The 17,630-nt window shown below is 52.6% G+C and overlaps 1 protein-coding gene across 2 annotated transcripts in view; it reads right to left on the bottom strand.

Annotated features, from left to right (window-relative positions):
* The window catches only part of ADAMTS14 (ADAM metallopeptidase with thrombospondin type 1 motif 14), a 77,838-nt gene that overhangs the window by 46,366 nt on the left and 13,842 nt on the right, over positions 1 to 17,630 (bottom strand). For both annotated transcript variants that reach the window (XM_038534220.1, XM_038534221.1), the window contains exon 3: positions 7,539 to 7,695. In XM_038534220.1, coding sequence (XP_038390148.1) covers positions 7,539 to 7,695 — 157 coding nt within the window. The remainder of the gene's footprint in view (positions 1 to 7,538; positions 7,696 to 17,630) is intronic.

Below are 17,630 nucleotides of genomic sequence, written 5' to 3'. Positions count from 1 at the left end.
GACCAGAGAGTGACTTTTTTAGGCTTTGTAGGTCCTACAGTCTCCGTCTCAGCTATTCAATTTGGCATACAAGTAGCCACAGACAATATATAAGCCAACAAGTGTCTCTGTCCCCATAAAACTTAATTTGCAAACACACGTGGTGGGCTTTAGTTTGCCAACCTCCAATCTAATGGAATCCAATCCCATCCTTACAACTCTCAGGTTACTGTCCCCAATATGCTGGTCAACAAACTGAGACCCAGGGTAGCTTGCCCAGGTCTGTCTGAAATCAAGAGAGCAGACCTGGAAACATCGCATCATCATCGGTGCTGCTGCCCAGAAAGGTAGCCCCCAAAGCAGTTACCAGTCCAAAGAGACTGGAGCGACATCTGTTGGGACAACGGAGTCAAGGGTTCCTGAGGATGCTGTGGGAAAAGCTAGTGACGGGGAGCAGAATTGGCCACCCCAAAATTTGCCTCCATGGTGTAAGGACCATTTTATACTGATTATTTTTAAGAAACGGCAGACACAAGAAAAGCTCTGGAAATCGCGGATAAGTGAGGCTTTTGCAAGAGACGTTTTCCTGTAGAAGGAAAATCTCCATTTGTAAGGGTGTCTCCCTGTCTGTACCAGGAAGAGGAGGATGACTCTACATATCTCAGGAAACTCTTATCAATAAAGAAGGAAATGACTTAAATCCACGTAACAACCTTCCCCTTGTTGACTGTGCTTTTCCTGGTAACCTCCCATAACTCACTCCTCCTCCCCACCCACCAACATCTTCTTTTGTCCTTAGCTGGAGATGTTAAGGTAGTGGCTTGGACCATTTGGGGGAATTACTGGGTTTCCCTGGCTCTCTCCCACGTCTATGGGAGGTATCCATGTAATTAAACTTCTGTTTGTTTTATTCTTGTTAATCTGTCTTTTATTACAGGGTGCCTCAGCCAAGAACCTAGAAGGGTAAAGGAAAAAAATTTTTTCCTCCCCCACACCAAGAAAGCAGGATAGGAGCCTGGGGTCTCTTGAGAAGGTTTCAAAGCCTTAACATTTCATGACTTCCCCACCATCCTACCCTGAAGTTCCTTTTTTTTTTTTTTTTTTTTAAGATTTTATGTGTTTATTCATGAGAGACACACAGAGAGAGGCAGAGATACAGGCAGAGGGAGAGAGGCTCTCCCTGCAGAGAGCCTGATACGGGACCCAATCCCAGGACCCTGGAATCACACCCTGAGCCGAAGGCAGATACTCAACCACTGAGCCACCCATGCGTGTGTACTCTGAAGTTCTGATACTTGCACCATTAATTTCTAAGAATATCCAGTTATGTGAGAATCTCTCAGAGAGTGGGACAGGGGGTAAGGATAGAAAAAATGCTACCAGTGCATCCCCAGCACGTATCAAGGGTTGTGGCTGCAGGACAGGCCCAAACATATAAGGTGGGTAGATGGTAGGTGAGTGATGAAGGTAGGGCCCCTGCCCTCGAGCCCACTGCCTGCCTCAGGTGACAGAGAAGGAACCAGAAGGTAACAGTGCAGTAACTTCAAGGCCTACAGGAGGACTGACCAGGGAAAGCTTCCACACTAGAGACCCAAACCAGGACAGGGGAGTTGACAGGAACTTCTGGAGCAAGCTGCTTGGAGCATGGAGAACAGAGTCCCTAGCAGAGGGAACGGTACCTGCAAAATCCATTGTGAGCAAGTATGAGGTGACACCATCCACAATGCGGGGGACCCTCGTGGAGGATTCCACAAGTGCCTCGGCAGAGACCCAAGTTTTGCCTCTTAGTTTCTATCGATACGGATGCTTCAGGAACTGAAATTTAAGGGCAGGGCAACAGGGGACCATGGGACTCTGCTACCCTTTCTTTTTATCTTCCATTCGGTTAGTGGCCTCCATGTGCAAAGGAAGGAAAGCCCTAGACTAAAGGGTTGGTAAAATGTGTGCCCACGGGGGAAACCAGAAAAGTGTGGCCAGTCCCCTGAGTGATGCACAGCCTGGCAAGCAGGGCTCACGCTGCTGTCACCCTCACTCAACCTGGCACAGGAGCTCATGGTGGCCTGGCACCTGAGCCCAGTGGTGAGTACAGCAGCCCAGGGACAAACACCTGGGAGAAAGGAGGGAGAAGCCCCAGGAAGGCCGAAGAAAAGACAAGCATTCTCTCCATGGAGCAGGGAAAATAAGTAACAGTCACTCCCAACACATGAACAGTGCCTGTAGGTTTTCAAATCATATGTAAAATGTGGAGCTTGACCCCTTACAGCTCTCCCAGCCAGGTCTGTCAAAGAGGGGCTCAGAGAGGTTGCCTGACTCATCCCAGGTCACACAGCAAGTACTGGCAACGACCCAGAATGCAAACCCAGGGCTCCCACTCTCCCACTATCACGCCCTGTCAGGGCCCACCCAGATTTCCCTCCCTGCAAAAATAGTGAGGAGCAGTGGGGAGGGCCTGCTGACATCAGCCACAAGCCCTGGAGAGGTGCCCCCCACACCCTCTTCCATCTCTCATCCTTTCAGGCCAGAAATAGGTAACCTTCCAAGAGGGGAGCTGCGGGGGGAGCCACAGGCCCCTGGGAGGCTTTCCAGAAGCCCACCCAAGAAGCCCCATGAGAATCTAAAATGGTGCAGCTGTTTTGAAAAACAGTTTGGCAGCTCTCCAAAAAGTTAAATATAGTGTTACCATAGGAACCAGCAATTCCACTCCGAGATCTATACCCAAAAGAATTGGAAACATACATCCACACAGAAACTTGTACATGAACGCTCAAAGCAGCATTATCACCATAACAAAAAAAAAAATGGAAACAACCCAAGTGTCCATTAACAGATAAAGAGATACATACAAAATGTGGTCTATTCGTGCAATGCACGCTACACGTGCGTGAACCTTACAGGCTAAGTGACAGCGCCAGTCACAAAAGGCCACATGGTACATGATTCCCTTTATATGAGGTGTCCAGGATGGGCACATCCATGGGGAGAAGGGAGATGAGTGGCTGCCGGGGGGTGTGGAGGGGGGAAACTGGAGTGGTAACTAATTAATGGGTTCTGGGCTTTTTATGGGAGTGACAGAAATGTTCTGGAATCAGCAGTGATGGTTGCACAACACTCTAAACATAGTAAAAAACCACTGTATTGTATACCTTAAAATGATTAAGTTGGTGGATTTTATCTCGAATTAAAGCGCAGCAGCCCGAAGCCCAGCCCGAAGGCTGCCCCTGAAGGGATGAGCTGTCCTCATATCCGCGGCCTTGGCCCCCAGCCACAGAGCTGGAACCGGCCACAGGTGCATGCGGCTCCAAGGGACCCGCTCCCTCCCCATGGGGACCTGCGGGGTGGGACAGGCTCATAGAGAGCAGGGCCCAGGGCTGAAGAGGGAAGGGGCGACTTTAGGAGCATGGCAGCATCCAGGGCTCAGCCCCGGGGGCCGAGGCAGGGTCCACGGGGGAATCCCCGCGGGCTGGAAGGGGGCCGGCCGTGCCTGGACCTCCAGCCAGGGAATCTACCTGCAGGCTTTGAAGTTCGGTATGCTGTGTGTGAGTATGCGTGTGTGTGAGTGTGCATGTGTGTGACTGTGTGTGTGATGTGTGTGAGTGTGCATGTGTGTGACTGTGTGTGTCGTGTGAGTGTGTGTGAGTGTGCATGTGTGCTATGTGTGAAGTGTGTGTGTGCATACATGTGACTGTGTGTGTCGTGAGTGGGTGCGTGAGTGCATGTGTGTGTATGTCGTGTGAGTGTGAGGTATGTGACTGTGTTATGCGTGAGTGTGCATAAGTGTGTGAGCATGTGTGAGTGGGTGCGTGTGTGAAGTGTGTGAGTGTGCATGTGTGGGACTGTTGCCATGTGTGTGGTGTGTGACTGTGTTATGTGTGAATGTGCGTGTGTACGTGGGTGCGTGTGTGAGGTGTGTGACCGCATGTGTCATGTGTGTGAAATGTGTGACTGTGCTATGTGTGAGTGTGCATGTGTGAGTGTGTGAGTGTGTATGTGTGGCTGTGTGTTACTTGTGAGTGGGTGTGTGAGGTATGTGAGTGTGTATGTGTGTCATGTGTGAGGTGTGTGACTGTGTTACGTGTGAGTGTGCATGTGTGATTGTGTGTGAGTGGGTGCGTGTGAAGTGTATGAGTGTGCATGTGTGGCTGTGTTACTTTTGAGTGGGTGTGTGAGGTGTGTGAGTGTGCATGTGTGTGCATGTGTGTGACTGTATGTGTGTATGTGAGTGTGTGTGTGTTGTGTGAGTGTGCGTGTGTGCTATGTGTGAGTCGGTGTGTGTGTGAGGTGTGTGAGTGTACATATGTGTGACTGTATCGTGAGTGAGTGGGTACGTGTGTGAGTGCATGTGTGTGTATGTCATGTGTGTGAGGTATGTGACTGTTATGCGTGAGTATGCATAAGTGTGTGTGTGTGAGCATTGTGAGCGTGTGAGTGGGTGCGTGTGTGAGGTGTGTGAGTATGCCTATGTGTGACTGTTGTCATGTGTGAGTGTGAGGTGTGACTGTTGTGTGAATGTGCATGTGTGAGTAGGTGCATGTGTGAGGTGTGTGTGTGTATGTGTGTCATGTGTGTGAGGTGTGTGACTATGTTATGTGTGAGTGTGCATGTGTGAGGTGTGTGAGTGTGCATGTGTGTCGCGTGTGAGGTGTGTGACTGTGTTATGTGTGAGTGTGCATGTGTAAGCATGTATGAGTGGGTACATGTGTGAAGTGTATGAGTGTGCATGTGTGGCTGTGTGTGTTACTTGTGAGTGGGTGTGTGAGGTGTGTGAGTGTGTATGTGTGTCATGTGTGTGAGGTGTGTGACTGTGTGTGTTATGTGTGAGTGTGCATGTGTGAGCGTGTGTGAGTGGGTACATGTGTGAAGTGTATGAGTGTGCATGTGTGAGCATGTGTGGCTGTGTGAGTGGGTGCTGTGTGTGAGTGGTGAGTGTGTGAGGTGTGTGGGTGTGCACGTGTGTGTGAGTGTGCATGTGTGTGAGTGTGCATGTGTGAGTGGGTGAGTGTGTGGGTACACACTAGCTCCCTTCAGGAAGCCGCCGTCGAGCCCATACCCTGAGGGCCCAGAGGAGTCCCCCCACCGGAAGGTCACTTGTGCGTCGCGGATACTTCTAGAGGGGAGCCCAGGCGGCTGCAGCCCTCCGGAGGCCACAGCGCAGCTCGAAAGTCAACGTGATGGGTCACCGGATGCCCCCCTCCCTCCTTGAGGAAACCCATAACCTGGGGGTGGCAGAGCTCACGGGAAGGAGCGACAACCACGAGGACGTGGCGTCTGTCCTCCGGGAAGCCCGCAGCCTACCTGGGACAAGAAGACGGTGCCAGGAGACGTCCGGGGGGCTCCGGGAGCCAGGAGAGGGGACCCTGGGCTGGGCGGACCCTCGGGGCAGCGGAGACGGAGCACGGTGCCCGGGCTGAGGCAGATCTCTCAAAAGCCCGTTTACCGGCGGGCCTAGGCCTCTGGCATTTCTGTGTGTGCCAAGAGGTACACCCCCTCTTGGGTGTACCTCCAGACGGGATGGGACACCTTTCGGCCCAATCAAGAAGGCTAAATGGAGACGGGACACCCAGAAACGCCAATACACTCCCGGGGCTCAGACCCTCCGGTGGGCCTAAAATAACAGTGAGTGTCACGGGTTTGTAAGGAAGCCGCCCACGGCTGCTTGCCTTTCTAGGGAGGGACCAGGTGGGCCCCGGCATGGCATCTCCCACAGGCCCAGGACTTCCAGAAGGAAGCCTGAGGACGGGGAGCCCCGCCAGCCTTCCTGGGCCTCGGGGCCACCCCTGTGAGCCCAGCGGTCTGGGCTTCCCGGCCACTAACCGCGGTGGCAGACGCTGTGGTTGGCTCCAGGCCCACGGCCATGCAACAGAACTCCCACCCCCCAGGGTCTCCCCAAAAGGGGAGATTTATCGTCTTTTGATTCAGAACTGGCCTCAGATACAATGGAGCCCGGGGAGACTTGTCCTTCTTCCCAGCCACAGCGGAGAGCACAGTGCTGTCCCATCCTGGCCCCGTAATCCACCCCAGCCCCCCGAGGCTCCACCGGGTGCCTGCCCCCCACCCCAGGCCTGCAGAGCCCCCCACCACCCAGGTCAGGACTCTGGTGCTGCAGCTTCTCCTCTGGGCGACCCTGGAAGAGCAGCTGGAGCTTCAGAGGAGGCACTGTATGTGGGGACAGCTGGTCTCCACGCATTCCTTCACGCTGGGCCCAACCCCGCCGGGGCCCTGGCACGGCCAGATTCCACCCAAGCCCTTCTCATATCCTCTTGGCCAAAGGGGCTTCGTGACAAAGCTGAGTTGGACAATGCAGCTGGCCGTGGGCCCAGGGCCAGCACACGCTGCATCCACCGCTTCCTTCACACAAGCCCGGGGCCTGAGCGCTGCTGCTGCGCGGGCTCCTGTGCCAGTCACCGGGGTGCAAGGCCGCCCCTGCTCTCAGGGGCTCTCGCCCTAACCTGCCAGTAGTTACCCGAATAACAATACTGTCAAGGGGCGCCTGGGAGCATCAGTGGTTGAGCGTCTCCCTTCGGCTCGGGTCATGATTCTGGGATCCAGGATTGAGTCCCGCATCGGGCTCCCCACGGGAGCCTGCTTCTCCCACTGCCTGTCTCTGCCTCTCTCTGTGTCTCTCATGAATAAATAAATAAAATCTTTAAAAAAACCAATACTGTCATAAGAGCAATCATTTATCAAGCACCTACTAGATGCCAAGCTCCACACCGGGATTTTTATATACACTATCGCTAATATGCACAAGTTTAGAGATTAGCAATCGCCCCCACTTTACAGATTAGAAAATGAGGTTCAGAGACTTTTTTTTTTCTTTTTTACTCTGTCATTTTTCCATTTATTTAGAGAATGTCCTTCCTATGCCTGACATACAAGCACGGACTTAGTACTAAGCTTTTGATTGAGCTCATAGGTCACATAATACAATGAGATATTTCATTTATCCATTTAACAAATACTTAAGGGCTCTGTTTTAGATGTTAGGGAATACAGTAGAGAATAAAAAAAGAAAAAATCCTCTCCTCATGGATCTGTTTTGGGGTTTTTTTTGGGGGGGGGGTTGGCATTTTTTTATTGGAGTTCGATTTGCCAAAATATAGATGCTAAGTAACTCGGTTAGGGTCTCACAGCGAACCGTGTTGGACATAGGATTTAAAAATGGTCTGTTGGACACAAAGCTGACCCCGATGCCCTCGTACCTGGCAGTCCCCCTACAAATGTCCTGAGACCTTCCTTCCTGAGGCTCCCAGGGGCTGAGTTGATCTTCAGGGGAAGAGCTAACTGCAGACATTGCACTGCCTGCCAGGCGGGGAACTAGCCTTCACAAGCAACCGTAGAGCCCCTCAGCGACCTCTGGAGTCCCTAGGGTCACAGTTCAGGGGGCTCGAGTAGCTCGGCCCCCAACTCCAGCCAGCTGTAGTCGCCCCTAAAACCCACTGGGGTATTTCCGCTGGTATACACGGTCCAGTCCCACTTTACAGATGAGAAGGCCAAGGCCAGGACTCAAGAGGTGAAGGTAACCGGCAGAGGTGGAGCTCAGGGACCTGCCCAGTGCCTACCTTCGTTGTGAAGGTCCCCGCCGGGCTCAGTCCACTCCTGCCGGACCACCTCCCGGCGGTACACCACGTGCGTCCTCCCGCCGGCCTCCTTCTCCTGCTGCCCCCACTCCAGGGGTTCTATGAAGTAGTCACTGCTGTCCGTGCGGATGAGGCCCGCCTGAACCAGGCCCGCCACAAGCGGGAGGACCACAAAGGGGGAGAGAGAAGACGTGTGAATATGCAGCACAGAAGAGGCGAGCATTTGTGAATGCAAATGTGACCACACACGTGCAGACTCTTCCTCTGGGGTGGGGAGGTGGAGGGGGGACGCCGAGCAAGGGGGCCCAGGCCCATTTCCAGCAACGCAGATCAACTTCGTGTCATGTACGCAGGGTTCCATATAACATTTCATTTAAACAAAGGGTTCCAGGGGATCCCTGGGTGGCTCAGCGGTTTAGCGCCTGCCTTTGGCCCAGGGCGCGATCCTGGAGTCCCGGGATCGAGTCCTGTGTCGGGCTCCCGGCATGGAGCCTGTTTCTCCCTCCTCCTGTGTCTCTGCCTCTTTCTCTCTCTCTTTCTATGTCTATAATAAATAAATAAATAAATAAATAAATAAATAAATCTTTAAAAAATATTAAAAAAAAATAAACAAAGGGTTTCAGCCCTTAAACAGGGGATGGGGAGGCAGGAAAGGCTCTGCTGCAGTAAATACACACCCGCACACACACACCGACCAGGGCACAGAATTCCAGCCCCAAAGCCCCATCCTGTAGATTTGCCTCTACCTATAGGAAGACCAGTGGTGGAAAGTTCCTACTGGTAAAGGTTAATTATCCTTTACATTGGTGCTGGTCCCCGGCTCCAATACAAAGGGCTATTATTTCAGATTTAAAGCACGTGTGTGTGTAGACCCGGGACAGCACTTAACACTCGCTGAAATGACAATGAAAGAGCCTGGATAAGAGCACAGGAATGCATGCTCTGTTTTTAATCTAATTTTTCGCCTGCATCAAAATATGCCTGTAAAAATAATCAGGTGTTGGCCTTGGAAATAAAAACATTAAAAATATAATTTTGGCCAAGGCCAGCAAATGTGTTATGAGCCCCCGGTGAAAGCAGTAATCACAGAGGCCAATGAGACATGCAACTAGATGTGTGTGAAGACATGTTCAGGGCACAAGCTCCCACCCTCCCCCCAGCGCCAGCTCTAGGAAGCAGTCAGACCAGCCCACCCACCACAGTGCCTGGAAAATAGTAGGCATAGTAGGCAATCCTTAAGGAATATGGGGGGGGGGGAGTTGTTTTGTTTTATAAGATTTTTTTTAAAGATTTTATTTATTTGAGAGAGATAGTGGGCACAAATTAGGGGAGGAGAGGAGGAGAGGGAGAAGCAGGCTCCCCACTGAGCAGGGAGCCTGACAAGGGGCTCAATCCCAGGACCCTGAGATCATGACCTGAGTCAAAGGTGGACACCAAATCAACTGAGCCACCCAGGCGCCCCAAGGAATATATGTTTATTGAATTCCTTCACTCATTTGACAAGTATCTATTGAGCGCCTACTACATACCAGCCGTGCTCCAGACACTGGAGATGCAGCTGTAAACATCAGGCAGTGATTGAAAGAACCATTTTTATAAATCTATCTGACCTTCTTCACTTGAATAGGAGCTGCCTCTTTTTAAAGCAGCCATGACTTGGCACCTGGGTGGCTCAGTCGGTTAAGCATCTGCTTTTGGCAGGTCATGATCCCAGTGTCCTGGGATCAAGTCCCACATCAGGCTCCCTACTCAATGGGGAGTCTGCTTCTCCCTCTACCCCTCCCCTCTGCTTGTGCGTGCTCTCTCTCTCTCTCTCTCATGCTCCCTCTCTCTCAAATAAATAATCTTTTAAAAAGCAGCCATGACTTTAGGCAACCAAACTCCACCAAATTTTCCCACCTCCACCTGTTCTGAGACGACTTCTCGGGGAATATCTTCTAAAATCTACCGAGCACATGAGTCAGCCACCACCAATCCTCCTCCCACCAAAGCTACTGCAGCTCCTCAAAATCTGGCACTCCTTGCCCCATGTGGCCACCAGATCTCAGGGCCTCACACGAGGGATGCAGTCTCTGGAATGATCCGCACGGCATCGGGCTGGGCTGCAAGGCACAGCCATCCAGTTCACCCCTCCTGTCCACAACTGCGGACCACACAAGACTTTTCAAGATCACCATGCCTGCCCCAGTCTGAAGCTTCAATCCCTCAACCACCTCCCTCATCAGGGGAGCTCTGAACTTGGGCTTGGATGCCTCTAGCAACAGACAGCTCCCTCCTTCAAGATCTAACCTACTGTGTGCAGGGACCCAGGTCACGTTTTGCTGAGCTGAAACACACTCCCCTACATCCCACCCTTTGTAAACGGTTTTATTATCAGTGACATTAACCACACTATCTGCCACTTATATTTACGTATCTTTTTTCATCTTTACAACAGCCTTATAAGGTAGATACTAATATTAGATGCATTTCACAGATAAGGAAACAGGTTCAGAAAGGTTACAAAACCCAGTCACCCAGCAAATAAGTGACAGCACAGGCCTCTCCCCAGAGAAGAGTTAGTGAATCCCTATCTCCCCATCCCGGTTACCTGGTAAGGGCAAACACCCGAACCCTGGAATATACGATCTGGGAAATAAGTTTCAAAGCTCTTTATGACTATGGATCTCACAAACCCCAAGGGGACCAAACTGGACCAAACCCCAGGAGTCAAGGATAGAACCTCCCAGCAGTGTTCTTGGTCCACTTTGCACATTGCATCTGGCTCTGACAGGCCATTCTTGCACAGGCTGGGGTGTCCCCTCAGCCTCTGAGATCCTCCTCCTGGAGAGGGGAAGAGCAGGCGGGCTGGGCCACCAGATCAGGAAGTAGGCTGGGCAGGTCCCTGCCACAGAGCCCTCAGTTTCCCCATCTGCACCACGAGAGGTTTGGCAGACTATCTCCAGCTCTGCCCAGGCCAGGAAACCAGGCACCACTTGGGGCAGACAGACTGGCAACAGGAACTTTCTGGTTCTCTGCCTCCTTGCCAAATGACTCCTGTCTCCCAATTTATGAGATGTTTGTATTTCTGAAAAGTGGTGGCTAATTTTAAAGAATCAAATCACATTTCTGTACAAGACATCAAGAAAAGGAGGAAAATAAGTTGCTGGAAAATAAATGGCAGCCCTATCTGTTTTCACCCATACCTCCACCTTCTTCTCTTGGAAACAGTAAGTAAGTAGAAATATATATTAGAAAAGTTCTTAATGCAACACAAACAACAACAAATAGCTGGTTATATCCAGTTGAGCCACATACTATGTGGGCCCTCAGGCCACTTCTCCAAATAGAAACTCTCTAACGTGCAGGCCTGGCCACCATCAGCCAAGCTCTGGACCCCTTTACTACGGCTGCTCCTGAGGGACCTTTCGTGAGACATGATTGGTTGAGGGGGGCCTGGTTGACATTTCCAATATGGCTGGTGACATCACATCAGCTGCAGGGGTAATGCCTTCCACTATATCTTCATCCTGAGGCCTCTAGGCCATGCTATCCCAGATTTTTCAGCCCTGCTTCCCTTCAGGGGAAGCCCCCAGGTCCAGAGGGTAAGTCCGGGGTGCCTGAAGGAGATAGGATCATGTGGTGATGGGGGAGGCAAGCATTGGCTTATCCTTGTATCCTGCCGTAGGTCATAACTGAGGAGGTTCAGCTGGTCATCAGTAGCTGTCTACCATCAGGATGAGGTCCCAAACATCTTAGCAGGCAACTGAAGCCACATTATTTCAGCATTAGTCCATGTGTATATATAAACATGTTTATTCTGAAATTGCATGTACTTGCACATAAACTCTGAGGCAAGGGTAGACTAAGCCAACACATCTCCTGGGAGGCCGCAGGAAGAGACCACCCCCCCACCCCGAAAGACTGAAATATGTGTGCTTGGAAGTGCCAAAGTCTGGGCTGAGACAGGAAAACACTCTGTGCCAGGTCAAGTGCAGGGACAATGAGCAAGGACCCAGCCTGGGGTCCAGGCACAGGTAAACGGCGGAGCTCTGAGAGGACAGCCTCAAGGTGCCCCCAGATTCACTAACCTTTGCAGAATGCCCAGGAGGACCTATTCCAAGATGACAGGTCCAATGAAGCCAGGTGAGGGGTAAGCCAGGTCCCCTCTTTCTTCTTCTTCCAAGGTGAGCCTATGTGGGGCCTCCCCAGAGGAGAAAGCAGCAGAGCAGGCCTCCAACCCAACCATCCCATCACCTCCCAAGGAGAGCACATTCTCGGGCCCAAACTGGTTCTGGAAATTCCATTACTAAGGTTTTACTGCCAGCTGTGCTGTCTCAGGTTCTAGACTTCCAGCAAATTCAGCTTAAAACTGTTCCACTGTAGGAAATGAAAGAAAGCCTAGCAAGTAGAGGCTGAGGTGATGTACATAGCTGGGAGTGGCAAGAGAATCTGAAATGGCTTCCCTCAGGTTCACCGCCAGCCCAGCAACCTGCTTCCACCCCCAGCCGCACTCCCTTCCTAGAACACGACACCGGCTGAAACTCAGAAAGCCCCACTGCAGGTGTCTGCGTCACTCCTACCACCGTCCTGCTCACCCAACTCCTGCCCTCTGGCTCCAGCTATTACCAAGCTTCATCAAGACCTCCAGTGCCTGGTCTCACTGCTTTGTCACTGTCGATACCACCACCTCCCCCCACCAAGTCCTCACCTCCCCTCCTACCACCTTAGACTCCTCAGTCTAGATGCATAATAATTCTGTGAACACCTATAGCTCTCTGTCTTTCCCTCCTTCCCACTGTTCCAGAAAAGCCTCTGCCCTTGTTCAACCCAAGCAGTCACCCTCTCCATGTCTGCGTACTGATGGAGAAATGCACACAGTGCCCGCTGGTGTCGTTTGAAATCAGCGGCCACAACTCTGGTGTGAGCATGATGCCAGCTGGCGATTCTCTATTGCACTTCCCTGTTATGTCTGCATCCCAGCTCTCCCAACGGCTGAGGCTCCTAACACTGTCCCCACCTCCTCCTCTCTTGTTTTTAGGGAGTAAACAAGGCCCCATCACACAGGCTGTCCCCTACCCTGCTGCCACCCTATGAACTCCCACCGCTGTGCCCTTCATCACCTCCCGCTCACCTCCATCTCACCTCCTCCACGACTTAGCTCCCACAATTAGTGCCCTGCTTCCCAGCATCACCATGCTCACCCTCTCTTGGATCATTCTTATCGGCCTGAGAACACACTCCAGGATCTCCCATCTGGGAAGCTCCCTCCCTCCCAGCCCTGGACACCGACGGCCAGAGTCTCTGCTCCCCTCCACACTGGATGCGGCCGCTGGGAACATGAACCGATGCAGCCACTTTGGAAAACAGAGTCTAGCAGCTCCACAAACTACTAAACAGTTACCACAGGACCCCACAATTCCACTCCTTGGTACACACCCGAGAGAAATGACAAGTGTCCCCACAAAAACTTGTACACGAATGTTCACCGCAGCCCTACTCCCGCTGGCCAAAAAGGAGAAACAACCCAAATGCCCATCAACAGATGAATAGATAAACAAAAACAAAAAACAAAAAAGAACTGGTCCATGCTCAAACACACATGAATCTTGGAAACATCCTACTAAGTGAAAAAGCCAGCCACAAAAGGCCACATATTATAGGATTCTATCCACATGAAATACCCAGAATAGGAAAGTCTACAGAGACTGGAAGATGAGCAGTTGCCAAGGGTCGGGGTAATAGATTGGGAGCAAGGGTGACACCAAAAGGGCACAGGGCTTCTTTCTGAAATAGTGAAAATGTTCTCAAATTGAATGTGGTGATCCTTACCCAACTCTAGGCACATCGTAAAAATTCACTGATTTGGACACCTGAAATTAGGTGAGCCACATGGCATGAGAATTGTATCTCAATAAGCTGTTAAAAAAAAAAAAGAAACATGATACACCTTCAGGGAAATGCGAGATTTTACAGAGGCTTGTGAACAGGGACACGCACGCACCACGAGGCCACGCAGAAGGACGGTGCCTACGCATGTGCGGGCAGACAGCAGACACCCAGGCACGGAGACAACACACGCGCACTCAGACGACACTCGTGCACGAGACGTGCAGGCCGCCCGTGACCACGGAAGCGTGAGTCAGCACGGCTGGGACGGGGCCCGCGGACGCCGAGGTTCCGTGTAATTCAAACCTGATGTGGAAGCCCCAAGCCGCGGGAGCTCTGCTGCAGCTGGACGGCCAAGGCCTGGGCCCCGGCCAAGGCAAGTCTGAAAGCGGATTCTTCCCAAGCTGTGGCTCCAGGACGGGCAGGAGGAAGGAGCCCTTGGAGGACAGAGCCGAGAGCTGCCAGGCCGATCCTCAGCTGGCATGCCCTGCACGCCTGCCCCACACGGGCAGCAGGAGAACTCCCAGGACAGGCCAAAGTCTCAGAAGAAGCATCAGGAAGCAGCCAGCCCCCACCAGCTGGAGGTAGTTATCCGGGACGACCACTTGCCCCCCCCCCACCCCTTCCTGGGGTCACGATCTCTGCAGGCCCCACATCCTGGGAGGCACTGGGCGAAAGGCTCACTAGGCCCTGTCCATCTGCAGCAAGAATCCTTCTCAGGGGATGCCTGGGTGGCTCAGTGGTTGAGCGTCTGCCTCTGGGCTCAGGTCGTGATCCCGAGGTCCTGGGATCGAGTCCCACGTCGGGCTCCCTGCATGAAGCCTGCTTCTGCCTCCGCCTGTGTCTCTGCTTTTCTCTGTGTGTGTCTCTCATGAATAAATAAATAAAATATTTTTTGAAAAATCCTTCTCAGGGGAGAAGCGATGTGGTAGGTGTGCTGGGTAAAGGCAGAGACGCCAGAGCCAGAATCTCTGGGGGCTGACACTCTCAAACCATCATCTTGGACAAGTTACAAAATCCCCGTGTCTCAGGATTACACCAGCACCCATCCTGTGGGCTGGTTCTGAGAAATGCACACGGAACACGCAGAACGGTCCAGCTTGCAGCAAGGACCATGCCCATGCTCCCGTTTGCTGCCAGGACTATCGTCATCACCACTCACAGTGTGCCCAGGAGTCCCAGTGGCTCAGGTAGGGAGCCTATGGCTTCAGTGCTCATAGGGATGGGCATCCCTTGGATGCCCAAAGGAGCAGCATTCCAGAACCATAGGACGGTTAGCCTCTAAGTCCTGCTTCCAATGTGACCTGGCTTTGACCTGCTCATATCCCTGCCCAGAAACGGGAAGAAATAGCTGAGGGAAAAAAAAAAAAATACCATGGGTTGAGTATCCTTAAGGGGAAACGTCCTTAAGGAGAGGAAGTGGCTGTACTGGTTCGGGGCAATTTTAAAAATGACAGAGGACACACCAAAGGTTGGGGGAAATGCACCCAGCTGCTAGGGAGATGTCTCTGGCTGGTGAAGTTGCAGCAATTACCCTCTCTTTAAACACTGAGGTGTTTTCTAACTTTTCTATGATTCCCCATCTGAAAAGGAAAGTCAATTCTGCACAGAATGCTGGCCTACTACAATGAGCCAGTAAACATTATATACGAAGTATCTCTTTTTTTTTTATCTTTTTATTTTTAAAGATTTTATTTATTTATTCACTAGAGACACAGAGAGAGAGAAGCAGAGACACAGGCAGAGGGAGAAGCAGACTCCACGAAGGGAGCCCGATGCGGGACTTGATCCCAGGAGCACAGGATCATACCCTGAGCCGAAGGCAGACGCTCAACTCTGAGCCACCCAGGCGTCCCTATAAGAAGTATCTTAAAGTTTAAAAAAAGGAAATAAACCCCCAATGAAGCTTTCCTTTTCTGTCACCCAGCTTCCCTGCAAGTGGTATAAAGGCTGCATCTGGGAGCCAGGCCCTGCCCAAGCCTCAGTGTCCCCATCTGAAACCAAAGGGTTACTGGCAGGAAGGGAAGTCGTGAGGCCCCGCCCACAGCAGGGCGGTAGCCTCTTCTGGTTCTGTCCTCCTCTGGCCTGGCTTTCCTGGCACCCCAGGCCTGACCCCAACTTTTCCATCAAACACACAGTAGACTTTTCCAGGAGGTCACAGCAGTGGGTGTCACCAATAGATGCCCATTAGAATCGCCAGGGGAATTTGCAGAATTACTGGTGCCAAGACCACACCCCAGACCAACGGATCAAATCTCAGTGGGTGAGGCCCAGGCATCAGGACTTTCTCTGAGCTGCCCAGGTGATTCTCTTGTGCAGCCAGGGCTGGAACCCACTGATCTAAACTCCAGAAGCTTCCCAACGATGGAATGTTTAAGGGATCACCCGTGTTTCACAGAGAGTAGTACCAACTGGGGTCAGTCGACCAGAATCCATTTGCCATAATGCAGGAAACGGGCAAGACAGGGAGGGAACCAGAGGACAATGAGAGCAGGCCCTGAATGAGGAGGGGCTGGGCAGAGAGTGTGGGCAGGCTGCATCACTGCATGCCTCTTGTGTCGTGAGCTGTCCCTGGGCTGAGCTTGACCAAGGAAGGTCCACATTGTTTGCATTTGTGCCTTAGGCGCCGTCTGAGGACCGAACCATCTCCTTCCTTCGAGGGGTGACTCCACTGGGAGTGAAAAATAATTCACCAAAATTGCCCTGAGCTGGGTGGGCCAGAGGAGGGGGCTGTGATCAGCTGGGTGGCCAGCGGCAAGTCGGTGATGTCACGGCCACCCAAGCTGCGGAGTCCACAGTGCAGAGAGTGAGAACAATTAGTAGCAGTGCCTCTCTGATGACGATGAAGGTGATGATTGACTCTGTCCTCTGGCACTGTGGAGAGCAGTGGCTTAGGTCTTCAAAAGCCCGGTAGATATTTTTAAAGGAAGGGTGCTCGCTTTTTATGACACCCCCTCCCCGTACCCCCAGCAGCAGAGGTCCTGGCCCAGGGGCAGGGCAGGGCCTCATCCCTGCAGGTGCTCAGAGACTCCCCTTCTGCAGCAAACTCCCACCCTGGAGCCCAGCCAGAGTTCAGGGCAGACCTTACCAGGCTGGCAGGCACCCCCACTTTCCATTCCCTGTGCCCAGGAGCCACGTGACTCTGAAGTGTCCCCCCGCCATCACCGCCATAGCCCACCAAGCTCGGGCTGGGAGCTGTAGCTGGCCCCCTGCTTGGCCCTGAGTGCCGGCAGTGGCAGCTGCTTCAGGACAAGGAGACAGGAAGCAGCTATCAAATGCCAGGAGGCAGTGTGGCTGCCAGACCCTGAGCTGAGGAGTGGCTCCCTGCACGGAGGCCCTGCAGCCTGATCCCCAGAGCTCAGAGGCAAGGCAGCTGACTGTGGGGCAGCTCCAGGAAGAAGTGCAGCCAGTCGGGCCCCAAGCCGAGGGCCAGCCCCCAGCAGATCACTGGTCCCAGCCAGACCTCCCCTCGGATCCATCCCACATCACCCTGGCCCAGAGGGGTGCTGACTTGATTTTAAGGCATGCTTCCCCTAGATGAGGTCATGCATGTAAGAGTCTGACACACAGCAGGTCCTCTGCGAGTGATAAATGAGGGATGTGGCGGCGGCAGGGAAGGTTCCCTATGCAAGGGGACAGGCATGGGGGGATGGAAAGAGGCATGGGCCTAGTCACCCAGATTCTTGTGCTGGTCCCGGCTCCAGCCCACGAGTGGCCCCTGACCACACACGGCCTCTGGGCTTCACTGCCCTCCTCTGCATGGCGGGGAGGAACCTGGACCAGCTGGGGCACATTACTGTCCTTGCTCCTGACCTATGCTTGGCATCATGAGGTATGTTCAAGATTTCTTAAAACTCTGACACGTCACCAACCCCTGTCTGTGCTAAGCCCTGTCACAGTTACTAGCAACACAAATAAATGACCACAACCTGGCTGCTTGGGCCACTCACCAGGTTCCCGACTCCTGAACCCCTCTGCGAACGCACTTCTAAATCTCTGCCTGCTACTGGTCCTCTAGGCCTTCATCCATTCATGAGATACCTGCTGAGAGGTCCCGCTCTGGGTGCCGGGGCCACATCCCCAAATCCTTCACGTCGAGCTAACATTCTACCAAGTGGTGAGACAGGCAATCAGTAGGTAAAACTGTGGCATCCCAAATGGAAAGAGCTGTCATGAGGGCACCTGGGTGGTTCAGTGGTTGAGCGT

The sequence above is a fragment of the Canis lupus genome, chromosome 4 (genome assembly GCF_011100685.1).
Source record: "Canis lupus familiaris isolate Mischka breed German Shepherd chromosome 4, alternate assembly UU_Cfam_GSD_1.0, whole genome shotgun sequence".
Lineage (NCBI taxonomy): Eukaryota > Metazoa > Chordata > Mammalia > Carnivora > Canidae > Canis > Canis lupus.
This window is presented reverse-complemented; position numbering and strand designations above follow the sequence as displayed.